Source organism: Amblyomma mixtum, chromosome 3, assembly GCF_055824585.1.
Source record: "Amblyomma mixtum isolate Tamu chromosome 3, ASM5582458v1, whole genome shotgun sequence".
NCBI classification, from domain to species: domain Eukaryota; kingdom Metazoa; phylum Arthropoda; class Arachnida; order Ixodida; family Ixodidae; genus Amblyomma; species Amblyomma mixtum.
The window spans coordinates 196030320-196057400 of NC_143014.1; the positions used below are offsets into that span (position 1 = coordinate 196030320).

Consider the following 27081-nt stretch of genomic DNA (forward strand, 5'->3'; position numbering starts at 1 on the left):
TTGTGGCTACTCCCAGGGAATGAAATACAGGATGCAAGTTCAGCATCATAGCTGCAGTCAAATGTAGGTAGGACTGAGCTGCACACGGCACAAAACAAGCAATTATATATGCATGACGCAGTGACAGCCACTGTGCTTGAGGGCAGCATGTTCTAAAGGTCTTTCACCATTGTTCTGTGCAAGCAATGCTGCATGAAGCCGCTTCTTACGCAAGCCATGTGTAAATGACAGTTTAATTTCAAACAGTGCAGTAGGCTTCAAGCGGATATGATTCTCAGGACACTATCAACAAAATTTACATCGCAGGTCCTCTCCTGTATCAGCTTCTTAGGTGACCAATTGATGCGGCAGCAGGGTTTACTTGGTTTTTCTTGCTAAAGAAAACTGATCGTGAATGCACATATTTTACCCGGTTCACCGAGAGCAAACCCAGCACTTCAGAAGTTACAATACGAGTGCAAAGAACACAGACAAGATCAAAAACATAATTCCGCAATGCTTCCTTCTGGATTTATGGTCTCCTTTCCAGATACTAACTGGATGTTTAAATCAACAAGCAAGCAATGACTGGGAAACTAGGTGGTCACCAGCCACAGCCAACTTTGGCCACAGTGGCTGTAGTTTGGGAAGTGCATAGTTTTGTCCATACACGAGCACAAAAGTGGCATGACAAAAACATAATTGGAACCACAGAATACAACTGGTTCCAACTATGTTTATGAAAGTTTATTTTTTTTTTACAGAGCTGCACGTTGAGTTTTGTCTATTGCGCAATTGCCTTGAACACTAGGAGTCTTTGACCGTGCTTACCACTGCTACACAGAATATTAAAGCTCTGCACACGGCACGAATCGGCAGTGAGTAGTAGCATTGTAGCGACGTTTTGCACGAGTCCACTCCGGCAAGTACCACACCTGAATGTAGTATTAAACGAAGCCCACTGCCAAATTCCTGTCTGCCAGCGACGAAGGGTTTTTTGAAACACCACCTTATCCTACCATTCTCATAGACCGTGTTTCACTTCTCATGTCTCAAAAAGGTACACCGAGCCCAGCAGGCAGCGAGGAATTTCAAACACTGACGTCCCGAAGCGACATATGGGCTATGAGGGACGTCGTAGTGGAGCGCTCTAGGCAAGTGTGTGGACGTCTGAACAAGCCAGCGGTTCTCGCGGGAGAAACGCTAGCACCAGCAACAGTTAAAATGAATGTTCACAGGCACTCGCAGCATCTCGAACTTAATGTTGCGTTCCTACACATCACGCTTCAGAAACAAACGATCCATGTTACTGCCTGTGGCTCAGTAACACCGAACTTACCTTCTGAACTTTTTCTCAGCTTTCTGAACGGACTGGACAGCAAAGGCCTTCGGGTTCCGTTGTTTTGCAGTCAGTTCCTGGACATGCTCATTTTTCTTCTCTTTCTTTTCTGCTTTTCGACCACTGTGGCGAGCTCGATGTGCCTTAATTTTCTGGTCGTCATCCATGACTAGAAGCCACGTGCAAAATAAACAAAGCGCCAACGGCTATTTCAGTACGAGCAGAGGTTACACCACGTAGTTAACGCAGACATGTGTCTAGTCAGCCCCATAGGCAACAGGTCATTCCGATTTTTAACAAGACTGTTTGACCGGTAACCTGTGCACCAGCTCAATACGAACCGCAACGCTCTAAACTCCGTCTCGCAGCTTCCGCGCACGCTATGCCGCCAGTTCCTGAACAAGCTCGTTTTTCTTTCCTGCCATTCGACTACTACCGTAAACTCGATGAAATTTAATTTCTTTGTTATCACCCGTGACAACTATAAGCCACGAGCAAGAAATGATTGAAGCATCAAAGTACCGGTTAGTTCAGTAACAGCAGGAATTACACCGCGTGATTAGCGTAAACAACACTTACTCTCTTCACTCTCTGAGGCAACAAAGCATTCCGATGATCAACAACTAAAACGGCTGTTTGACAGGTAACTAGGCATCAACACGACACAAACAGCACGCCGGCACGACAGAGCCTCCGTCCACTACTACCAGCGTCTTTTATCACCCATGACAACTACAAGCCACGTGCAAGAAATGATTGAAGCGTCAAAGTACCGGTTAGTTCAGTAACAGCAGGAATTACAACGCGTGATTAGCGTACACAAGACTTACTCTCTTCACTCTCTGAGGCAACAAAGCATTCCGATGATCAACAACTAAAACGGCTGTTCGACAGGCAACTAGGCCTCAACACGATACAAACAGCACGCCGGCACGACAAGAGTTCTCCGTCCACTAAACCAGCGTGCGCAGCGCCGGAGTAGTTCCGCACTAGTATATAAATTATTTATAACATTTAATAAAAAGCAATAAAAACTACTTACAAACTCACTAAAAATTCTTGTATAATATTTCTTTTTGCCTTTTATAATTTTGTTGCTATTGCTAGACTATTAATTCTGTCCAATCGCGGCTGGACTGAGGGGTCCAACGCTGGGTAACTTCCACATTTGTTTTTAGTTGCGCAAATGCTAACGCTCGAAGAGAAAATTTCGTGCGAATGGACAATGGATGCTTGATTAGGTCTGCTTACGTAATTGCGCAATTTCTTTTTGCCGCCCGATATGACATTTACCTTTACGAGTGAAAATTTTGATGTTTAGTTGACGCTTCCTGGCGTCAAGTTGCCGTATCCGAGCCGACCAAGCGTCGAGGGAGAGAGTACAAAAAAAAAAAGGAAAAGAAATATGGGCAGCTGAGCCCAGGACAGCTGACAACAAGGGATCCGAATAATATCGCTCATTTTTGGGGGCACGCTGAGGAGGGCCGTCTGTAGGTTTTCGCCGCCGGTGCGGCAATATCCGAATCTGCTGTCGGCAAAGTTTCGCTGATGCGCTCCGACATGAGTCCCAGAACATCGTCGGGAAAGACGCTGGATGTTATAATTTGGGAGGTATAAATTTCTGCGGGCCGCTCCAATCGGCCCCGCGGTGCTCAGGCGTGGTAATGTTTGACTGGGACGAAGGAGACCGTTTTTCCTTTGAGGACAGCGACCGCTTTGAGGAAGATTCCCTCTGCTCCTGGATCAGCGAACCCGAAAGCCTCTGTAACAACTGGAGAGGCTGGAAAAGGCCGACAGGCAACCCATCTCACGCATCGGCGCTCCACGGCGGTCATTGTCGCTCAAAAGGTAAGCCTCGTTTTAGGCTTAAACTCAATTTTAATTAATTTTCTGCCGTTTGCTGCAATTGAAATATTGAATTACGGTCCAGAAAAGTACCGTGCGGTGAAAGGAAGGTGCTGGTTAAGCTGGAAGCGTCAGAAATTTGGGCGTCCAGCTCGGCCGTGACACCTGACTCGCGGTGCAATGGAAACCTGCATTTTACGTGCTGCTCCTCCGCAGCTCATCCCTACAGTTGGCTATTTCTGCCTGGTGTTCTCTAGTAAAAGCGGACTGACTGGATAGAGCAGTAATTCTGCTTTCTTTCGGACTTTTATGTGTCAACGTCTTCGTAAAGCTAAGGAGTTCCTTTGGTGGGGTGGGTGGTGTAGGATTTTTTTTTTTTTTTTTTCATTGATGTCTTTTGTTCTTGGCGACTTCATTAGCTGTGAGTGAGAAAGGTTCTAAGTAGTGGTATTTGTATTTTGCCGTAAAGTTACATGCTGAATCTTGCCTAGGCCGTTGTGAGGCCCCAAACGATCGCGCACTGACATTTTAGTGTCTCCCAGTTTCGTTGCGTTTCTCACAGGGCTTACCTGTCGAGTTTAGCTATGTCATTTTTCTTGCCGACCTGCCACTTTGCCCCACTGTTACTTGGCGCCTGCACTTCCCATTTAATAGTAGAACTTTATGCTCGGCGCTTTCATGATCATTTTTTTCCTCCACTGGAAATGTGAGGACTGATGCCTTTCTGCCTTTTTAAATCTGTCTGCAGATTTAGTGGTTTGACATTGATCCACTTCGTCATTCCTTACACGCAGCGTACGCGTTACCATTGTCTCAACTGACAAACTTTATATAGAATACTTCGCCATGGTTTCAGCACATAAGACCATATGCGTATCAGCTTTATAGCTGTACAACTTTTACCGACATTAACAAACTACACCTGGTTAAGCTAATTGTAGAGCACTGGAAGTCATGTTGTCTTCATTTTAGCAATTTTGTCACCTTCGCATTGGACATACACACTCACACACACCTTCATACTTATTTTAAAACGAGACAAACCTACATTTGAAGCATGTGGAGAGGAGCTCATATTCAACCACATCCTACGCAGAACTTGAGAAAAGGAAAAAGCATTTTACATAATTTCATGATGAGCACAACCCATTCCTTCCTAGCCTGCTGCTAGGAGAAATAGCCATTGTTAAATATGCATGTTTTTTGCTTTTTTTTAAGAAAATAAACCTTTTAAATAAACTCTGACTTTCTAAATAATGTATTATTTTTCAACACAAAAAGAAACGCTCAACCCTGTGGCGCATGACAGCCTTAGATGCTATGGGCCATTAACCCAAGCCAACAACTTTTCAATTAACTAAGTGTGCTAGGACGTAAAGCAGCGTACAGTTCTGGTAACGCATCTCTAATAGCAAGTTAAACCATAACACGGTTGGAGTTCAAACATTGATGTAATCCTTGACGCTAAACGGTGAGGGCGTTAATTGTACCAGCTGCTAGAAAGTCTGTAGTGATTATAGTTGGTACCACAAACCGTAGTTTGTGTGTGGCCGCTGCGGTGGCTCAGTGTTTACGGTGCTCAGCTGCTGACCCGAAAGAGACTGGTTCGATCCCGGCCGCGGCCGTCGAATTTCGATGGAGGCAAAATTCTAGAGGCTCGTGTGCTGTACGATGTCAGTGCACGTTAAAGAACCCCAGGTGGTCGAAATTTCTGGAGCTCTTCACTACGGCATCCCTCATAGTCTAAGTTGCTTTGGGATGTTAAACCCCATAAAACCATAATTGGTAGTTCATGTTCATGTGTGGCACTGATTTTGTTGAAATGATTACTGGTGTGAACTGAGATGTAGGTCAGGCAGTGGGTAGTGAAAGCTGAACACTGCCAGCCAGGTAGGCTTTCTTAAAGGGCAACTGTGGTGTTTTTTTGCACCTCCACAGATTTTACTAAAACTTTCAGGTTAAGTTCTCCACAGTTCAAGTTTATTCAGTAACATATACAATAATAGCGAATACAATAAAATCAGTACAGAAGGAGGTCCCATAGTATGTAGCTGTCGGGGAAGGGGGGGGGGACTTTCTAGAACAAAGCAAATGGGGTAAAATCGCAAATGATAGGAAGAACTGTATCAAGTAATTAGTACAATAAATACAACCTGCAAAAAAGCAACGGAAACCATGTGTCAGTAGAAACGGAACAAAATGCATATAAAGTGTTAATTTCGGTGCATAATAGTTAAAAAAAATAAACCTGCAGAAAAGCAACTGAAACAATGTGTCAATAGAAACGGAACAAAAAGCATATACAGTGTTAACTTAGGTGCATAATGCAAACAAAATAAAACTTCAAACTAGGGTTGTTACTGTTTAAGCATGTGAACTACACAGCAAGTTAATTAAGTATTCTTTAATGCAGCGATGGAATGAGTGTACAGTAAATGACACTTTAATTTCATTTAGTAAAGTATTCCAATAGGATATGCCAGCAAACGTAGTAAATTTTTCATAATTGGTCCCCACTTTAGGTTTTCTGGTCATTTCTGCCAAATTTCACAGCCAGATGACTTCTCGATGCAGTGCAAATGAATTAAAAATTTTTATTTCGTTGCCTCAATTAGGGCGATTTCTATGGCAACCTTGAATGTGTGATGTCACAGGTTAGTTAGCATGCTCGTTGATATTGGCTGTGCATTTGCTGTAGGACAAAATTTCGCACTTATTTTTGGTCACTTCAAACAAATAATGACCCAAGCTGTCTCTTACTGTTGCCAGGTTGGCCAGTCAAAGCACCTGCAATAAGTTTTGGGACAGTATCCGTGACGTCATAACTTGGTACATCATGACGTCATAGTTGGGCCGAAACCCAGTTTCAGTTTCTGCTGTTTTAAAATACTTCTGCTTGGTATTTTGAAAAATGGTTTTTTGTACTGGAGCGAGGGGACTCTAAAGAATGTTGTGTGATTATCAACTCAGAATTGTCTTTTAAAGGGGTACAGACACCAAGTTTTGGTTTTGTTGTCTTTCTTTGAAACTGCATGCATAGCATTAGGAAATGTGCATCACCATTTGGAATTCACCTCCATGTGATTTGAATTTCTTCTTCCATGCTGTTTACAATTTTGGTATCAGTTCAGTGTTGTCAAAGCTGACTTAAGGTCACATAAGGCATAAATATACTTATATAATCACTGCTGTCATTTTAATTTACTCAACTTGCTCAGTAGCAGGAATGACCACAACTGAAAAAGCAGCTTAATGTTGAAGCTTTTTTTGGGTTCCACGTGACCTGAAGTCAACTCATCATCACCATTTGGCTGTTGAAACCTAAATGGAAACAGCATGACAAGTTTAAAATTATTCCATGTGATGCTCCAATTAGCCACTGGGACCAGTAGCTACACAGGTAGCACTAAAGTGTTATTTCTTTGTGCAATATTCGGTAGGGCATCTAGTACTGTTAGCTCTTCGCATTTATCTTCAAAGCGCAGTAGTAATGGCCTGATAGAATGTGGTTTGTTGATGAATAATCTTTTAGATGGGCACTTGGTGACAATTGCACAAAGGAATGAATATTTACCACCATGGTACAGCCTGCCTTCAGTATGCGACCTCACAATGACACATTTAGATAAAAAGCAAACGCCAAATGAGTACATATTACAGGAATTCTTTGCACTACAAGAAAAGTATGACACCTACATTGAATTTTATACCGATGGCTCAAAAACAGAAAGTCACGTTGGAAGCGCAGTAATCCAAGAAAATACTAAACAGATAATGCGACTACCAGAATGCGCATCAGTTTTTACTGCTGAGAGTTATGCCATCTTTGTAGCTGTAGAAAAAATATTAAGAGAGAACATCAAAAATAGCATCATTTACACCGATTCCCTGAGTATGCTTAAAGCACTGCACTCCAGAAATGCAGCTGAACCTATAATAGGAAACATCATACACAACATAGTTAAAATCACAAAACAAAAGCATAACATTAAATTCTGCTGGGTTCCTAGCCATGTTGGAATTGTGGGCAATGAGAAAGCAGATGTATGCGCTGCACAAGCCCGGAATGGTCAAATAAAACAAGTGAGCATACCGCACAGGAATTGCTTAAAGTTTATCTACAGTAAACTCAGAAATAAATGGCAGGCTGCATGGCAAGAGCACGTAAACAACAAACTACATTCTGTGAAGCCAATTTTAGGGGAATGGCAATCATGTAGGCATCAAGAACGTTTTACCGAAGTCATTTTATGTCGGCTCCGCATTGGACACACCCACCTCACGCACAGCTTTCTACTAACCAAACAGAACAAACCTCTCTGTGACGTGTGGTGCTGAACTCACGGTGAACCACATTTTAATTTCATGCGTCAAACTAGAAGAACTAAGAAAGAATATTTTACAACATTTTATAGGGAAAGACTTCCATTACACCCCATGTTACTTTTAGGTGATCGAGCACTGGTTGACATCTCTTGTATTTTTAGGTTTCTCAAGGAAGCCAGCGTTTTAAACAAACTCTAAGTATAAAAAGCTTCACCTTTAACAAAAACTCTAACCTTGTGTTTGGCGCATCATAGCCTCAGTTGCTTTTGCGCCATTAAAATCAATATAACTAACTAAAGTGTTATTTCTTCAGGTAAAATATTATTACAGTGTCCCTTTTTTGATATTAAAAACAACTGTTAAATATTTTAGACGCCAAAAAATTCAGCGGCACATATGCAAGTTGCAGAAATGCTAATCACTCTTTTTCACGTCAGTTTTGACCCACACTTGGGAGAGCGGATATATGAGCTGCAATCAAGCACTACGGTACACACAACTAACATATATGGAACTCGTGTACACTGACCTTCAATCTGATACCATGGGCTCTTGCTTGTATATACCCATCCAGATGTCTCACAAGTAAAATTGATGAATGGGTAATGAACAGTTTTGTGATTAAATTTTAAGGCTATTTGTACAGTGGCAGGCACAATCCTAGATATTTAACCACAAAATTCTAATTGTTAAGCATCATAACATGCAAACAATGGGAAACACTCTCAGAGTTGAAAAACTGAAAGTTTCAACTGGAACCAGTTCATCCCAGCTCACAGCCACTAAGCTCCTGACCAAGATCAATTCAGCCCCCCAAAAAATGTAGGCTTCCTGCTGGCTTCAGTTTAAACGAGTGCAAACCAGCAGATTCCCATTAGCAAATTTTTACCTGGCAAAGCACCCATATTTTGGTGGCAGTAGTACTCTTATGTGGTGATCTCTGGTAAAGCAGCTGTGAGCATTAGGCTGACAACTGGATGTACGTGTGAATGTGTATAGTGTAATCTGTGCAGCACCCACTGTCTCTAGGAAAGCCTAGACCCTTAGTGTAGAGTTTGATAGCACTTAATATATATTCTAGGTATCATTATTTTTGCCCCCAATGTATTGTTCGTGGCACTCAGTATTGGCAAAACAATTTTCATTTTGTTAAGACTGCCTTCACTCAGTAAATAGTTCAGAGACCAGGCATACAGTCTGGGCATAAAAAAATTATGTATGCAACCTGGATGACTAATCACCTTGTGAGGTGATGACTAACCACCTTGTGTTTTGGAGCTCTTTGGCCAAAGATACCCTTGGCCATAAAAACCCATTATCGTCACCATCAGTATGTGCATCTTCGTCACTTATCATTTGCCATTCGTAAAGAGTATTCATCACTTAATTTTGTGGTTCAGCCTCAAAAACTTATTTGGGCTGTGTCAACAAAAAAGGTTATTGTAGCACTAGCTGCTGTACCAATTTCTTGGAAATTGAGTGAACAGCTAATCCATTAACACATGCACAACCACAATTGTGCACCAGCAAAGGGAGAATAGCACAGGTATCATGGTTAAAAAATTGATATTGATAACTGCATTGGGCTTGGCATGCTTTTGGCAGTTGTCATGACCTAGAGGGGGCGCCTCAATGAATCCAGTATGGTGGCATTACGGAAGACTCCTGTGGGCAGTTCGGTAAAATAGCTCTTGTTTTAAATTTTTGTTAAACTCTCGCTTCTTTTTTGTCGGTAGTGACCTTTTTTTGCCAATGGTGACAGTGCAATCCTTGCACTTGTAGTGCCATGCCTTTTTGAACTTGTTGTGAAATGTTTTGATGAGCATATGACATGAAACAGTCATGTGCAGTACATATGTAATGGACTCAAAGCTGTTTCTGCAATGATGTACAACCTTAGAGGTAAAGCTACAGTGAACTTAAAGGTAACAATATATGAGGCATTAGCTGAATTTGTCATAACCTACGGAATTACGCAATGTGAAACTTGTTTTGACTGCAAAATGGTAGCTATAAATTACATAATTAAAAGAATAGCATAAAGCATAGCTTATATGGCACAGGGCTGCAACAGGCTAACAGGAATGAAAAATACACGTTACTGTGCCCACACGCTATTGCTTCGCCAAACATTTTCAAACACCTGCTCAGGAAGATGTTGTCTTAAGACAGAAAAATGCATAAACTCTAATGCTATGCAAATTATGGAAAAAAGACGAGTTTTGACATGCGTCAAATTTTTAATGCACTCGATGAAGAATTTTGTAATTTCACAAATGGAAAATGATGAAAGAAATAAGAAAATTATGTTTATCTTTGCAAACATATTACTAAGAGTTCATGATATGTTAATTCTCTTTTGTTTTGTTTGTTTTATCTGTATCAACAAAAAAACTGGTGAACCTTGGAACTATTTTGATGACCTTAATAATTATCCATTCTTTTAATGAGTAAAATGCACAGATATGTTTATTTTTCCATGGCTTTGCAACGAACTGTCCACATACACATGCACACAGCCACACGCACAAAAACAAACTGTTGGTGTTAACGCAGAGTGATAGACAGTCAACGTGTGCTTTGAAGAGAATCTAAAGTCAGCGACATGGACGATGAACACTCTTGTACAACGGGCGAATGATAAAACTTGGAAGTGCAAGTTTTCGCGTATAGCACTACTGCTAAGCAAAACGCAGCGATTACCATGCTGCTTGCACAGAAAATAAGCTAGAAAAGCTTGTCAGTCTCTGCCACTTGAATTTTAACTTATAAAAGCTCCCCCTTTTACGTTTATTCATGCTGATGGATATTATTAACCACACAGTACTTCAGATAATAATATGGATTAATAAGGACGGAGAACTGGGCGAGTTAGTGGGGATTCATGATTTAAACTGCGCGAAGAAATGAGGACACAGCGGAAGAAAATGCACGACACAGGCGCAGACTAACAACTGATATTTATTCGCGGAATATAGTAGCATATATAGGCACCTTTCCGGGAATAAAAATCAGTTGTTAGTCTGCGCCTGTGTTGTGTATTTTCTTCGGCTGTGTCCTCGTTTCTTTGTGCAGTTTAAACCATTAATATGGATTTCTAATCGCGTGCGTAGGTGGAATGGTGTTCTATTTACTCTGAGCAACCCCGCCTTTTGTTCTTTTTTTGCTATTTTTTTTGCCTAGGGATTTTGCAAAAAAGTTCAACTCAAAAGTTCATTGCAGTAACAGTTGTTCAAGTTGTATTTCACTATATACATGAAGCTTACCCCATATGTACCTAGTGTCTTACATATAAGATGCTGCCTCTTTGTGCAGTAACTCTAAATTTATTGAGTAAAAGCTTGCACCTGCTAGCATAGGTTCAAGAGGCTCTAGACTTTACCTGGGCAAGTGTCCGCTGTGCACCTCCCCCCTCCCCCCCCCCCCCCTGGCGGTGGCTCAGTGGTGAGGCGTTTGGCTGTTAAGCCGCCTGACGACAACGCAGGCTCAATCCCGGCCGCAGCAGCCTGTGTTCTGTGTGATGTCAGCGCACACATAAAGATCCCCTGTGGTCGAAATTAATCTAGAGACCTCCACTGCAGCGTCCCTATTTACCACATTGTGCTGTACTGTTGCACTGTTTGCATTCAGTTTTATGCATTGTGAATGTTCAGAAAGAGCCACCAGTCTTCTTTCGAAGCAGTGAGCAGATTTGACTGCATCAACTGCATTGCCATGGGAAAACCACCTCAAGGGATGAGAAATATGACATTAGAGTCAATGTAAAATGTTTCAAGATTGTTGAGAAAGATATTTACATCGATAAAAGAATGATTCTGAATTCTGAAGGGAAGTAAATATTTTATAGGGAAAAAAAGGTATTTTAATTTTTTTTTTCTGTCCCGAATTTTGGGCATATGTGGGTTAAAGAGGTACTGAATAAAAATCTGGAAATTTTCAGAGAGCACGACCTTTTCATTTTGGAGATGCGATTACCCCTGTATACAGCCATCATTCCTTCCATTTTTGTGCAGAGTTATTAAGTCAGTAAGTAAACTGCATTCAGGTTACAAACTTTGAGATTGTTGATACACGCATAACCACCTGGTGACAAAATCAATGAAGCAGATTCAGTAGCGAAATTTCATAGATATAACAGTCCGTGAGATATATGAAGAGGTAAAACTCCCCCTCCCCCCAAAAAAAACCCTCCAGAAGGTAATGGCAACAAATGGCAACAATTTTTGTTGGCCGCTTCTAGATGGTGCCACCATGTGTAAGCCCCCGCAAAGTGGCCCCTGGGACTAGTCACCTTTTGAAGCGGAGTTTCCCTACTGGTATGATCTAGTAAAAGGTTTGGTGGCGGGAAGGGGTGATGTCGCATCTGGTATTGTTGGAGCCTTCACAGGCAGCCTAGGTGTGGTGGTTTGGGAAGTATTCATTAGAATAATTAGTCTTACTCATTTCTGTTTTAAGAGTGTTGTTTTGGTCACTCTCAGTGCTGCAGCGACCATTTGGGCCAGAAATCTCAACTGCAAATTTTTTGTTCACTTTAAGGTATGAGGCCACAATGAAATTTCTGATTTCAGCAGCTAGGATATAATTATTGTGTCATCTGATAGAACATGTTTTTTTTTACTTATCACAGTATTTGAAGTGTAAATAGGAGTTCAGTTTCTTTTTTATTATCATAAAATGCACTAAAATTGCTAGTTTCACCAAGAGGTAAGTAACCTCTGAAATGCCTTATTAAGAAAAGCTTTTGCATCTATGCAGCTGAATGCATTGTCTATACAACGAATGAGGATAAATGTAATGTGATGAATACTAAGCATGTAATTTTTAAAAACTACACAAAAGTAAAAAAAAAGAGATCCTGGATTGAGCTCATCAGTGCCAACAGTAAGCTGTTATGTCAAACCTTCTGCATAGATTTTTTTAATCCTGGTTCATTGCTTATGATTGTGTGCAAGGAAAGAGTGCACAAAATTTCCTGGCAAAATATCAATTCGAAAATAAAGTTGTCATTGATTATGTTGCGCTTAGTAAAATCCTGTTTTGAGAAAAACAAGGATGAAGTTTTCAAACCTTGTCAGAGATGTAGCAGTTAATAAATATAGGTTTAAAATGAAGCACGTTCATAGCTGGGGCCCCTCTTAGGTGCAGTAGCGCTCCTTTTGCTCTTGTATCTGCTTGTCTCTTTCTTTCCCTTTCTGTTCCATCAATTGATCGAAGTGGTCTTCTCTCTGCTTTGGGGGTCATGGGTAATGAAAGTTCTTGAGGTGTAAGCCAGCCTGCCGCAGGATATCTAGGGTACTTCTACTTCCACTGTTAAAGTGAGCTATAGGATCATGCAAGGCCTTGAGAACCCACTGTTATATGGGCCCATTGAAACACTGATTTGCATTTTGTACTTTACCATTAAGACACTTTGACAGTTCATCTGAGCACAGATCACTGTGCAGTGCTTTTGCTTTGATCAGAATGTTATTTGTAAGGCCTCCTTTGTGTGCTTTGTTCCCTTGACCCAGTGCTAACTCTTGTATCCATGCCAGCTGTTAGCCCAAGTGGGCACAGGTCATTCTTTGAATGCTCGAACTACATTGAAATAGACTGACTAGGCACAAGGGTAGCAGATAACGTCAAATAACACAAAACTTGAAAAGTATTTGCCATGTTTAAGTAGAATTACCAACCTTGTAAACAGACTGCTTAGATTTGGTTTCGAAACATGAGGGAATTGGTTCTGAAGCCGGCTGTAACTACCAAACTGAGTAAGGTAGGAACGTAATGTCTTTCACATGTTTTTGAATGTTTGGAGATGTTCAAAATGTAAAAGACGGGAAAAAAAATTAAGGTTTGAATGTTTCTTATACCAACCCTTTTAGGCACCATTTTTTGCTTCCATCAAAAACGAACATTTTTCTGCCGATGAAGGCGAAATTCTAGAGGCCCGTGTGCTGTGCGATGTCAGTGCACGTTAAAGAACCCCAGGTGGTCGAAATTCCCGGAGCCCTTCACTACGGCATCTCTCATAGCCTGAGTTGCTTTTTGGACGTTAAACCCCAATAAACCAATAAATACGTGGTCTGTTAGAAAAGTATCCGACCTTTGGCCGAAGAAAAAAAACTGCCATAACTGGAGTGTTGGAAACCTAATCACTCTCAAAGTAGTCTCCTTGGGACTCCACACACTTCTCCCAGCGGTGCTGCCATTGTTGGAAGCATTCCGAGAAGGCCTCTTTCGGAATGGAGCTCAGCTCAGCTGTCGTTGCAGCCATACTGTCCTCTCTTGTCTGAAATCATGCTCCTTTCTATGGCCTCTTGATTTTGGGAAACAGCCAGAAGTCACAGGGGGCCATATCATGAGAGTAAGGAGCTTGTTGAACTACAGGAGTCTGGTTCTTCGCCAAAAAAGTCTGAATCAAGTGCGAGGAATATGCAGGAGCATTGTCGTGATGGATGCACCAATTTCCTGTTGACCACAACTCCGGTCTCTTGCACCGCACAGCATCACGTAGGTGACAGATGACATCCGTGTAGTACTCTTTGATGATTGTTTGGCCCTGTAATGTGTACTCGTGGTGTACCACACGGCGGGAGTCAAAGAAAGCAGTCAGCATCACTTTGCCGTTGCTTTGCACTTGGCGGGCCTTCTTTGGCCTTGTTGACGTGGAATGCTTCCACTGTGACGACTGGGATTTGGTTTCCAAGTCGTACCCGTACACCCAAGGCTCGTCACCATTGATTATGGTGTTCATGAAGTCGGGGTCACTGTTTGTGAAATCCAGCATGTCCTGTGGGACTTCAACACGAAGTTGCTTTTGCTCCATCGTGAGCAGCTTCGGCACAAATTTCACCGCAACTCTGTTCATGGCGAAATCTTCGGTGATAATGGAATGTGCAGAAAAAGTACTGATGCCCACCTCTTCCGCAATTTCTCGGATAGTCACACGACGGTCCTGCATCACCACAGCGTTCACTTCGGCAGTGACCTGGTCATTTCAGCATGTTGATAGCCGACCGGAGCATGGCTCGCTCTCCACTGATGTACAGCCGTCTTTAAACCGGTTGTACCACTGCTTAAAGGCCTACTTGACCGAAATTTTTCAAACCTTAAAAAGGTTGTTTTTTCATAGTACACCCCCGTATTATGCTACCCACAAAACATTACGCTCCAGTTTCAAGCAGTTACGATGAAAAGGGCACGCAAAAATCTGAGTTTTCAATACCGAAACTGGAAAAACGGGCGCCATTGCCGCCCGCCGGAAGTGACGCATGTTTGAGACTGTAGTCCGGACGGGTTCGGAGCGTCTGCTCGTTGCGGCTCGAGCAAAGCGCTGGTACCGGTAGTGCGTGCAGCACTTTGTGCTATAAATACTGGTTATATGTGAAAACACACATCTTAAAACGGATAAAACGCCCTAGAAAAAGTTTTAAACGGGTTTCATTTGCTGTAGTAGACCAGAAAAGTCCTGGCTCAACCTCAGCGAAGATGATCGCGCCGCAATGCTAGTGAGCGCTGTTTGCCTGGCAGTATTCGATTACAGCTCGTGCAAAGTTCGGATATAGCGGAGGAAGGAAGCATATTCAAACGGAGGCCAAGTAGAAGGGCTTGTATTATAAAGTCGGCTTTTTTGAGCGGGCACACGTGTGCCAACAGCACATGTGCGCTCTGTGTGCGTGCAATATGGTTGTTGTCTTGATAAAAAAAAAAATGACCTGCCTTCTCCTTTTCCTTCTCATTTTTCTCCCCCGTCGAAAGGTATTCCTGCCTGTGCACAGAAATTTCAAACAGGTGCTGTGAACGCGAGTTAAATCAATAAAAACAGCTGGATGTCTAAAAAGAGAGCTGAAGAGAATTAAGTGCTGCGTTAAGCGAAAGAATATGCCAGAAGCAAAATTTGTGTTGCAAAATAAATATATATTTTTCTCTTCGAGGACCGTGGCATCAGTGCGGTGCCGATGGTGGGCTGGTTCATCTTTGCGCGCCTCGGTTGCCACTGCGCGTTGCGAAATACATGCCGATTCAAATGAACAAAAACTTATGCGTTGCGTTCATTACAGTATTTACCTAGAACCACTTAAATCCCGTGTACGGCAGGGACGGAAATGTTTTTCTAATCTTTTCAAACCACACAGCTGGGCAGCACGACGTGGATGCCAAACCCCAGTCGACAGTATACGCCCACCGCGCAAATTACCGTAGGCAGTGTGTCTCTATCGACTGAGTAATAATGAAGAACATATAATCAATATTCTTTGAAAATATTATCATTGAAATAACATGCATTCAGATCTCTAGGGTCTTGGAGACGCGCCTCGAACGGTAACGCTGAAGCTTCCTCTAATCAACCTCAAGTATGAATGTCGTGAGGCAGTAAGAAAGTCGAAGTTTTCAGTAACGCTCGTGTGGCCTTCCAGGATTCTCAGCCCGGCCTGCAAATCTTCGAGGCAGCAGATACACTCGGCACACGACGGCATTATTGTGCATTGGGCAGAGTTGCGCCTGCAATAAACGGGTGTGCATATGTTGATTCCTTTTCAGACGAAGCGGACCTGTCCTTAGACTTCTGCCTGGTGTAAACAACGTGCCGTCAAAAGGGCGTTGCTCGATGAACAAAGCCGTCCACTTTAGCTTCTGAACCGGCTTAGCTAGCTTGTGACAAGCGGTCCCCCCTCCTCTTTATTCTCCCGATTAGAGACGCCTCGAAGCCTTTCTTCTCCGAATTACAACCCGGTTCGTGGCATGCTTTGCCGATCGGGCCAGAAACACGTACTACGTGCTCTGATGCATGATGTAGACCGGGACAGGTCTATTGACAAAGCCCAACCCACAAAAGGGGTTAGCCCGAGGTAGAAGCCTCAGTCACCCACCATTATCTTTTTTGAAGAAGAGAGGGGAATGCACGTTAAAACCTGAGCTCCACAGCTGACACCAGCTTTCGCGATCGGGGGTGAAGGGCAGTGGACGAGAGGTATACATGGTACTTTCCGCATTCCTCGTATTCCCTTCCGCGGCCATGCACTTCGTCGACATGATGCCAGCAGTTTATTTTTCTCGAAGACCATCGAGCTTCGCGGTGAAAACAGCCAGAAATGCACCAGAAGAAGAGCTTACAAGGGGCGCGCACCCATTTCAGAACGCCTGAAACTGGCGAGCTGGCAATGCCGGTGTCTCAACTGTGCGTCATTTCCGGTCAGGTTTGTTAGTTGTCCAGCACACCGCTAGGGGACTGCGTCGTCTGCTACAGAGGTTTTTGAACGCTTCTAATTAAAATTCTGGGCGCTTCACAGCCCTAGTATTAAATATAAATATTGTTAATAACATGCGCACTATATCGAGCTCAAAATTAGCCGAAGTAAAGTTTCGGTCAAGTAGGTCTTTAATCTGTGTGCTGCTCATAGCATCGCCACCGAAAGCCTTCTGAATCTTCCGAATGGTTCCCACTTGGCTGTCGCCCAGTTTCTGGCAAAATTTGATGCAGTAGCGCTGCTCCAGTTGCTCCGCCATTTTCCTTGCAATAAAAAACCGACGACAGCACTGCGCACTACCTCACTCAAACGCTGCGTCCCAGCGACTGACGCTATCGGCAGGTGGGGAAAATTTGCGCATGCGCACGAAGGTTCAAGGTCGGCTAATGCAAGCACGCTTGCTTTATATCTATCAGGTGTTCGCAAAAAAAAATGATAAATAAGGTCAGATACTTTTCTAACAGACTTCGTATTACATTGCGGCCTCAAGAAAGAAAATTTGTTAGTTTTGCAGTGCAGAAGCTAGCAGTTCATATTTTACGAGGGTGCTCAAAATTTTGTATAGTGTCAAAATTGATGAAATCCAGATCGAAATGCTAAGATTACCATGCAAACACCCCTAGGGTCGTGGAATTAATTTGTTTCGAGGATACATGTTGCACTTGAAATTGTGAAAAAAAAAATGATTTTATTACTGTCAGCAAAATCTGTCTGCTCAGAAATGATGGACGACGTGCTATCTCACTCACTGTTACAGGAAATATATACTTTATTCACTGTAGGATGTAAAAAACAATCTTATCCGGGACAAGAAGGATGCTGAATTCACTTTAAACAATGAAAGTGCTCCTAAGTGCAGCACACACTGAGAAAAAGCTGAGAGTTCGCTGTATACACAGTTGTGTACACAAAGCACCTAGAGTTAATTATATAAATCGGCTAGAAATATCTGCAGTTTGCAAGTGATGAACACTGTCACAATTTTGTACTTCATTTTTGCAAACAAGAACCCTCCTGCAGTAGGTTGCCATTTTTCCAGAATACTAAACACTGTAAGAACTTGATGCTTATCTAAAGGAAGCAGCAAAAACATGAGCCAGCAGCCTGGCTCTTCACTAAATTTGATGGGGAAGGCCTCAGGAATGGATTGGGGCACTGTTTGAAGAGACATCTCCTGGACAGGCTCTGAAATAGTTGAATACTGTTTTATAAGAATTACATCTGGCCTTTGCCTATTTTTGGAAACTATTCAGCCTTTAGTTGGTGGTTCTCTGGCTGTGAAATAGGCACCTTTTGATTTCTTACACTTGCATAAAATTTTCAACAATTTTAGAATAGAATGCATATATAACAGAAGCTTGTTTCAGCATAGTTTTTTTGACAGCCAGTCAGTGTTTAGTTTTTTCTTATGGAGAGTGCCACACATAAACCCCAACAAGCATGTGGACACTTACATACTATCCTTGTTAGTTCTCATTCTCCCTAGCCACTTGTAAAATGTCATTTGTGCAGTGATCAGATAATTTTACACTCTTGGATGTGTGAATAAGTTGTTGGCACAAAAGTTGATGGTAGTTTTTTCCTTTATATATTTTTTGCAGTGCAGATAACTGTTGTTCGCTATTACTCTAGATTCTAAAGCAATCTAATATTGCACATGCCATTTTAAGTGACACTGCCGCCGCGGTGGCTCAGCGGTTATGGTGCTCGGCTGCTGACCCGAAAGACGCGGGTTCGATCCCGGCCGCGGCGGCTAGAATTTCTTTGGAGGAGAAATTCTGGAGGCCCGTGTACTGTGCGATGTCAGTGCACATTAAAGAATTCCAGGTGGTCGAAATTTCCGGAGCCCTCCACTATGGCGTCTCTCATAGCCTTAGTCGCTTTGGGACGTTAAACCCCATAAACTAAACCAAACCATTTTAAGTGACACTGAGGACAACTCTCTTCGGTTACTGTTCTGAGTGAAGATAGATTCTCTCTGTTGTCCTGGCTATGTTGAAGTTTCTCCACCAGCAAAAGACGCATTGATCAGTGAGAAAATTCAATTTTAAAAATCTTCCCACCAGTCTGTTGAAACTAGTGGCATCCTTACTGATAAGGACTGGTTGCCACTGTTTTGAAGTAAATGATGTTGCATAGCCTCTGGCATCCACACCGAACCATCTGTGCCCACGCACGCATTTTACTTGCAAAGTCTGTCAGTGATGAACACCTTTACATTTTGTTGTTATTCTTCTAGCTCATAAAAGCTCAGTTTTTAGTGTGGGTGGTCTCGTCACGATTAGAACATGATGCCCTGCGGATACAGGCCAACTTCTGTTTCTCCTCCCTGTTCCTTTAAAGAAAAGCTCAAAGCGCCCTCCTGCACTCATTCCTGCAGTGAATTAAATCATGTACCATTCTTTCATCAGCGGCTTGTCACAGTCATTGAAGATAGGGACTCCAGAACGAAGGGGGGCGGGGAGTAGTTTGCCCCCCCCCCCCCCCCCCCCCCTTCCTTTTTCAGTTTCTCCTGAAAGGGGGAGGGGGTTTGGAGGAGCACCCCCCCCCTCCCCCATTCTGTAACTGCTTGCACTCTGATCAGGTTTCTGACATGCATCAATTCAAGAAAGTTATTAATGTAAAGCATAGTGGGGCTGAGCTAAATGGCTTTGTAGCCAATCATAAACCATTTCGTTTGAATAATCTAAACCAAATCATGCCCCAACAGAAATCATTGATTGACCTCTGTTCATGAGCATGGCTAGCAGAATTCAAACAGACTGTACGCTAACTTTTCTAATGCAGTCGATCAGTCTTTGTGTGTACATTTTTATAGCTGCCCACTGCAGTTTGGATTTCATATGCATTAACAAATACACCTTTGGGCATTGCAAAATAAGAAAAATATGAACAAAAATATATTAAATATAAAATAAATAACAAAAAACTCAAAGCCTTGTCTCCCCCCCCCCTCCAACTACAAAGAAGTTCCAAAGTCTCTGCCAAAAGGGCATGTGGGATTGGCGGAGAATTGCTCGTGATGTATTTGCTGCTTTGGACCTGTCAGCATAAAGTGGATTTTAAAAAAGGCTCCCATTAAATTGAACTCTGCATAATTTGACATTTTTTTGTCCCCTTCGAGTTCGAATTAGGGAGTCTCATGTTTTAGCAATGTAACTTTTTACTGCTTGTCACGAGTACAACACAAAACAAGGAGCAGTTTTTACTTGGGAGCATTTTTTATGTTAGCATTGCAGTTCATTGACATCATCACCTCTTTGTTCTGATGCGGGTAGCAGTAGTAGTAGTAAGTGGTTATATTTTCATTTCAAAACGGAAGGTAAAAGAGTGTTTGCTGCCCCGGCATCTGCTATCACAAAAGGAAGCACCTGAGCTGGGGCAGCGAAATAAAGGATAGCAGGCAATGGGTAGAAGTGAAAGAAAAGTGATGAGGGGACAGTAGAAAGGACAGGGGGACGGGTAGCAGGCAGACAGTAGCACCACAGCGTTGCATGTTGGCCACTTTTTGCAAGTTTTTTTTTTTTTTCACTTCTTGAAGCTTTCTACCAGGGCTCTTTCATATGACCACAGCACTTTGTGCTGATCTTCCTTCTAATGTGCACTTAGAACAGGGAGCAGTGTCCAAGCATACTGGCACTTTTCCGTAAGGTGCATTGGGACTACTGGGCACTGCACAGCTGCTTGAGGATGCACTTTTTTTTCTCTTGCAGGTGAAGGAGGTCTGGTGTTGCCCCTAGTGGAGCTCGCTGCTAGGGAAGTGGCTGCACACATTCCTTTTGAAGTGGTCGAACATGTGTACCCTCCAGTCCCAGAACAGTTGCAACTGCGCATTGCCTTCTGGAGTTTCCCAGAGAATGAGGAAGACATCAGGTACGTTGGAATGAATGGTAGCATGAAGCCCTTCATTACTTAAAAATAAGGCTGTTGACAGTGCAGGTGAATTCATGTGCCTATGAGGAATACACATTTGTTCTGAAATGTTGATCCAAGAACTGGTCACATGGATGAGGAATACAAACATGAAACCACTAGTTTTACAAGCTGCACATTCCAAGTGTGTGAATGTTGGGGAAAAGAAATGTAATTTGCCTATGGGAAAAGGAAATGTGCAGTAACTGTCTCTTTCAGTGGACACCTCAATTGCGAAGTGAGCGAAAAGATGAAGGAAGAAGCAAGAGGGCTCCGGATTAATTTGAACCTCCTGGGGTTCTTTCCATGGAATGACGTCATGTGGCACATAGGAATCTTTTGCATTTTGCTTTCATCAAAATGGGGCTGCTGCAGCTAGTTCATGTATGTGCGTCCTCATGCTGAGCAGCTGAACACCGTAACCACTGAGCCACTATGGCAAGTGTGGAATGCAGGGGGAGAAAGCGGGAGGGGGGGGGGGGGATATGGTACGTCTGTGATCGTAACTAGTTGTTGCAAGGGGGGCTGTGTTCCTTTGTTTGCTATGATTGGATTGAGGGCCAGAAATTGAGCAAATGTAATAGGATTAGGGAAATTGAAAAAAATTATATGGTGAAGGTGCCATGATGGTTTTTTAGAGCGCAGCTCTTAGGCGCCCATTCTTACGTTCCGCGTCGTATATGGTGTTGACGGTGTGTAACCGGTTGTCCAAGTAGCAGAGTGAAGCGCCACTTGCAATGTGACGGCTAGGTGGCAGATAGGTAGTAGCAGAGCTAAATGCCACCTGCCATGGCGAGAGCGGAGGAATGAACAGCTGGAAGGTGACTGCCACGGGAAGATCCCGAAGGGTGGCTAGCAACGTAAAACTCCACCTGCCAGCTCCTGCCAGTGGTGGCAGTTAGCGTGTGAAGAGCTGCACTCAAATTTTGCGTTACCGACTATCGTTATCGCCTGTTAATTTTTTTTTTTTTGATGTTCACTATGAAACCTTTAAGACCTGCTGTTTTATCGAGTTTCTCTGAGCGACGCGACACCCAGTATATGGGGTGTTTCACCTATGACTTTGCACAATTTTTAAAAATAGCATTTTGAGTTAAAAGACCGCTGTTTTCGGCATAGCATTGCCAGCGGTAAAGTACATTAGAATACAGCTAAGGCATGCAAACTAGCAGGCTGGTTAACTAAGATTGAATAATTAACTTTTTAACTATTGCTGTTTGTCTCCTTATATATTAAGAGGAGTGCAGCCCACGAGAAGAAAATCCATATCAGTTTTTAGAATTTCGAAAACGCAGTTACCCTCGGCACTGCAGCCCCACAAATTTTGGCTACTTCAACGACTTACATGCACTGGAAGGGTTGCTTTGTGTGCAAGCTTTTCTAAAAAAACATGTATTTCGGCTTGATGTAGGCAAAATTTGTTGGGCCACAGTGCTGAGGGTAACTGCATTTTCGAAATTGTAAAACTGATATGGATATTGCTTACGGTGGGCTACACACCTCTCAACAAATAAGGAGGCTAACACTAATAGTTAAAAAGTTAACTATTCAATATTAGTTAAACAGCTTACTAGTTAGCACGTCTTAGCTGTATTCTGATGCGTTACACTGCTGACAAATAAACCCTTTGTCCAAAAAAGTGCTCTTCTAACTTAAAAAACCTGTTTGTAAAAATTACAGAACATCTTGGGTGAAACAACCAAAATACATAAACACACACATACACCTGCTCCAAAAGGCAATTTTGGCTTCTCCGAATAGTGCTTCAAAGCAACTTGAGCCATTCATATCTCTACTTAGTCCCTGAGGCAGGAGAAAGTGAAAGAGGAGAGCACGATGGAAGACTGGCAGAACAGCTACACAAGGATAGTAAAGATTGCTAGAATCCCACAGTCATTAGTTCAGCATATTTTTCATTGCCTTTGCATTTTCCTGTTCCCTTACTTGTGTGTTTGCCCTCTAGCAGTGTATCATTATTTTGATTGGCGGTAATAGTGATGTTTGATATCAAGATTTTGTTTTCTCTGTTTTTTTGAAGGCTTTATTCATGCTTGGCCAATGGAAGCCCAGAAGAGTTTCAGAGGGGAGAGCATCTCTTCAAGGCAAAGGCAACAAAGGACCTTCTTCAAATTGGTGAGTTTTGTTGAAGCAATCTCCTGTGCCATTGACCTGCAGGTCGGGTACTTCCTGTGTACTTTGGTGTGCATGCAGTCTCTTTCTTCTGTTTTCTGTTTTCTGTTTTCAGCTATTTTCATTCAGTGCTTCTGCTATGCTTTATTTTTGTATTCAGCTCTTTTTGACTTGGCTAATCGGTATAATAAACCGGTATAAGCTTGTACCAACGCATGTGTGCAATGCAGCCATGAACATTCTGCTAGCTTCTCAGAAGTAAGAAAATGTTAAACAAGTTTTTATGATAATTTTATTTGCTCAGAGTAGCAGTTAATTTGTTCTTGTCATGCATATGCCTGAAAATGTTTTTTTTTTTTTACCTTTTCAACTGGCAGGCTTCCACTTGAGTGCTACAGTACATCCACCTCAGAGCCTGCCTGTGTCCAAGGGGTCATACAATGTGGCCGTGACATTTGATCGCTGTCGCATCACGTCATGCAACTGTACTTGCAGCAGCGTTGCCTCTTGGTGCTCCCACGTAGTGGCGGTGTGCTTGCACAGGATTCACCAGGTTACAAAAAACTCTCTTGAATGCTGTTTTTGTGTGAAATGCTTTGTCATGCTATGGTAGGCTGCATACCATGTCTTCTTAGCTTCGTAGTGCTAGATCTGTTCAATGCAGTTGAGCTGAATTTATAACCACTCTTCTTACAATAGACTTGCTGCTGTGGCTCAGTAGTTAAGGCGCTCATCTACTGAGCCGGTGTACCGGGGTTCATACCCGACCGTGGCAGCTGTATTTCGATGGAAGCGGCGCCCGTGTGCTGTGCGATGTCAGTGCACGTTGAAGATCCCCAGACGGTTGAAATTATTCTGGAGACCTCCACTAGGCATCTCTTCCTTCCTTTCTTCTTTCACTCCCTCCTTTATCTCTTCTCTTATGGCGCGGTTCGTGTGTCCCAAGATATGTGAAACAGTTGCTGCGTCATTTCCTTTCCTCAAAACCAATTTTCATTTTTCATTTTTCTTCTTACAGTAGTTGGCGAGGGTCCAGAGGTGAACATCTCACCAGTTTTTTTGTTTTGTTTTTTTCCTTCTTACTGGTGTCAAGTACATAGTTAAAATGCAAGTTTTGTGGTACTGTGGGCTTCCGGTGAAATGTATTTTTCATTTTGAGGCACTTTCATGGGCGGAATCTGACAGCCATGATGGCTAACATACCTTGTCGTTTGCTTCCTTAAGTAAAGAAATAATAGTATTCAGAGCACTGCTTGTTTGTGCAGATGACATATTGCCAACATCTTTAATCACATTGGTTGCAGGTCGTTTTGTTTTGGAGCGTTAGTTGCTGTGAGGTTATTGTATGTCTTTATTTAGGGTAGCAGTTTCATGGATATTGCTTAAAACTTTGCAGCCAAATCAAGTTTGCTTGAGGGCACCGGTATCAGAGTCTCTGTCAAGACTTCATCGTGACCAGCTTCAGAAGTTTGCTCAGTATCTTATCAGTGAGCTCCCACAGCAGGTAACTGTTTATTTGGACCATGGTTGCGAATTCCCAAACTTCTGTAGCAGACTGTCATATTTACCTCTGATTTTTGATTTCAGATACTGCCCACTGCTCAGCGTCTGCTGGACGAGCTTCTTTCTAGCCAGCAGACGGCTATCAACACATTACGGGGAGCACCAGGTAATGTTTCCAATGCTGTCTTTGTTTCACTTGTAAGCATTATTCTGAAGCAACAAGTATGGTGCTTCTGGTTTGTATCTTACCAGAAACCTTGGAAGAATGCTGAGTGGTAAGCCTGAGCAGTGGATCGCATCTAGCAGTATATTTTATTCAGGTTTTCTTGCATGTAAGATATGTGAGGTATTAACATGTTAATTTCAATTGGTGTAGCATTTCAAAAAAATTCATTTGGATTTTAGTTTAATTCTTCCAATCGTATTGTTGCCTTATTTTAAGATGGCAGCCAATGCTTAAGTTCATAGAGCTGCTTATGTGTGGGCACTTACTGCTGTTTAACATTCTCACACATTCTGTTGTCACATGCTGTAAAGTGTGCAGTGTGCAATGCATTTTGTGTCACGCTTTTCCTGTAAAGTGTACTTTGAATTTATGGTACTCTATCTACTTGAAGGTGATTATAATCTTAAAATGTGCAGTGTTTTCAGTGTGTAAAACAGCTTTTATCTGTAATGTGGGCTGTGTGCAGTACCAAACTTGTCAAGGCAGGCTTTTCTGAACCAGGATTGTCTGGCACTCCACTAAAAAGATCTGTCTTATAACAATTTTGGTACATTGGAATGATTCTAGATTTATTTGTTTGAGTCGCTGCCATGGCTCAGTGGTTATGGTGCTCGGCTGCCGGCCCGAAAGATGCCGGTTCGATCCCGATCGCAGCGGTCGCATTTCGATGGAGGCGAAATGCTAAAGGCCCATGTACTGTGCGATGTTGGTGCACATCAAAGAACCTGAGGTGGTCTAAATCATCCGGAGCCCTCCACTATGGCGTCTCTCGTAGCCTCAGTCGCTTTGGGGTGTGAAACCTCATAAAACATTTATTTTCTATTTTCCAGTGCATTGATGTGCAATGGCCAGAAAATTTCCGTGAAGCTAGGCTGTCATTGCAATTTTTAGCTGCTGGCATCTCTAAAGGGAACCGAGAAAGAATGCAGAGTCATGAAAGTCTGGCATCATGAACAAAAAGCATCTTTCTCACAATGTTCTCAAAGTAGCCTAATAAAACTTTATACCTTAATAAAATAAAAGGCGCTAGCATTATTATTGCATGCGCAGCAAATCCTTAATAATTTAAACTTGAAACAACTGGGAAAAAAAAAAGTCCAGATTATCTGCAAGTTGAATTATCAAATGCCCATTAAAAGTTCCGTTAAGTCCTTTACCATGTGCATACTATAGGGATTGTCAAAGCAGAACCTTAGGGTAAAGGTCTCCATGGCCTCTTCCATGTTGCAACACTGTAGCGGTGGAATCCCCCCTCGCAAGCAGCAGCGTTGCATGTGAGAAGGCTCTACTGTGCTAGCAGAGAGCAGCACATAACGAGTGCACAGTTCTATCTCACTGGAACAATGGAAAACCACACGGTCAGAAAAGGGGAAACGTGCACTGGTGCCGAAACAACTGCAAGGCCCCCTTGTGAAGAGAAAAAAAGACCAGTTACGCGCAAGTTGGTGGCCAGTAGTCCTTGCCACCACAGGCTTGCAGGCCAGCTCAGAAAATGAAACGATGCAGCCACATTTTTCAGCTTGATGATTGGAGGGACCCATCACTATCATACCTGCCCTTGCATTTATGCAGGAGGTACAGCCGGCCAAATCTTCAGCTGACGTGCGTGACGGCCGTGTTTTCCATTCTCCTGCTGCTTGTGGCGAATCAAACTTGCGAAAATATCAAATCTAAGCACAGACTCACTAAGCCCGTGCTTAATATTGAGCTTTCAGCAAGTTTGCTTTGTCGTAAAGCGCAGGAGTGCGGAAAAAGCTGCTGTCGCACACACTAGCTAAAGATTTGTCTGGCTGTACCATCTTTGCCAGAAGTACCTAACCAGGCTGCCATGATAGCAGAAAAAGCAGGCTGGCGGCAGAGTGATGATGCTGACGCTGTGGTCGCCAGCCCTCATCTGCTGCGAGGGTAAATACCTCTCACTTGCTGTGAGCCTTTGCCATCACTATCCTCCCATTCCTCATAAGTCCCTTAATAGCCTGAGAAGCAGTAAGGGCAGCCTGGTTACTTTTGGCAAAGACTGTGTATGGTCAGCACTGGGCCATTTGGACAATCACTTCTTATGCCGGTTGTACCTCAGTGTGGTCCGTCTTTGAGTGACTGTCCAAATTAAGTTTGGTTTTGGTTTTATGGGGTTTGACGTCCTAAGGCGACTCAGGCTATGAGCGATGCTGTAGTGGAGGGCTCTGGATAATTTTGACCACTTGGGGTTCTCTAACGTGCTTTTACATCGCACAGTACACGGGCCTCTAGAATTTTGCCTCCATTGAAATTCAACTGCCGCGGCCGGGATCGAACCTGCGTCTTTCAGGTCAGCAGCCAAGCACGATGGCCACTGAGCAACCATGGCGGCTCCAAATTAACAGTTGTCCGTTGCCATAGACACATGGGAATTGGCCAGTACCATTCTGTCAGTATGAATTAGCGAGATTTCCATATTACCAAGTGTTGAATTAATGATGTTTTTATGTACCTGATTCAAAAATTGTGCATTAAACCACTGGTAATGTTTGAGTAAAAGGGTACCTCATGAAAAAGTGCTTTGCATCCTAAAGTGGTGCAGCTTTTTTGTAGTAAAACATCTGAATTTG

The 27081-nt window shown here is 42.8% G+C and overlaps 2 protein-coding genes across 6 annotated transcripts in view; one reads left to right on the forward strand and one right to left on the reverse strand.

Annotated features, from left to right (window-relative positions):
* LOC149353187 (ribosome biogenesis protein BMS1 homolog) overlaps positions 1–2287 on the reverse strand; it is a 48837-nt gene extending 46550 nt beyond the window's left edge. The window contains exons 1-2 of one of the 2 annotated variants that reach the window (XM_089582398.1): positions 2149–2287; positions 1319–1487 (exon numbers count right to left, since the gene is read on the reverse strand). In XM_089582398.1, the coding sequence (XP_089438524.1) occupies positions 1319–1485 (167 nt within the window). In that variant the 5' untranslated portion in view covers positions 1486–1487; positions 2149–2287. Of the gene's footprint in view, positions 1–1318; positions 1488–1897; positions 2029–2148 lie in introns of those variants that run through there. The other variant, XM_089582397.1, reaches the window with a different exon arrangement.
* A 179-nt stretch (positions 2288–2466) lies between these two features.
* The window catches only part of Dora (zinc finger SWIM domain-containing dorado), an 83106-nt gene continuing 58491 nt past the window's right edge, over positions 2467–27081 (forward strand). For all 4 annotated transcript variants that reach the window (XM_089582392.1, XM_089582395.1, XM_089582394.1 and 1 more), the window contains exons 1-6: positions 2467–3166; positions 20436–20595; positions 22673–22767; positions 23142–23317; positions 24161–24268; positions 24352–24433. In XM_089582392.1, the coding sequence (XP_089438518.1) occupies positions 2983–3166; positions 20436–20595; positions 22673–22767; positions 23142–23317; positions 24161–24268; positions 24352–24433 (805 nt within the window). In that variant the 5' untranslated portion in view covers positions 2467–2982. The remainder of the gene's footprint in view (positions 3167–20435; positions 20596–22672; positions 22768–23141; positions 23318–24160; positions 24269–24351; positions 24434–27081) is intronic.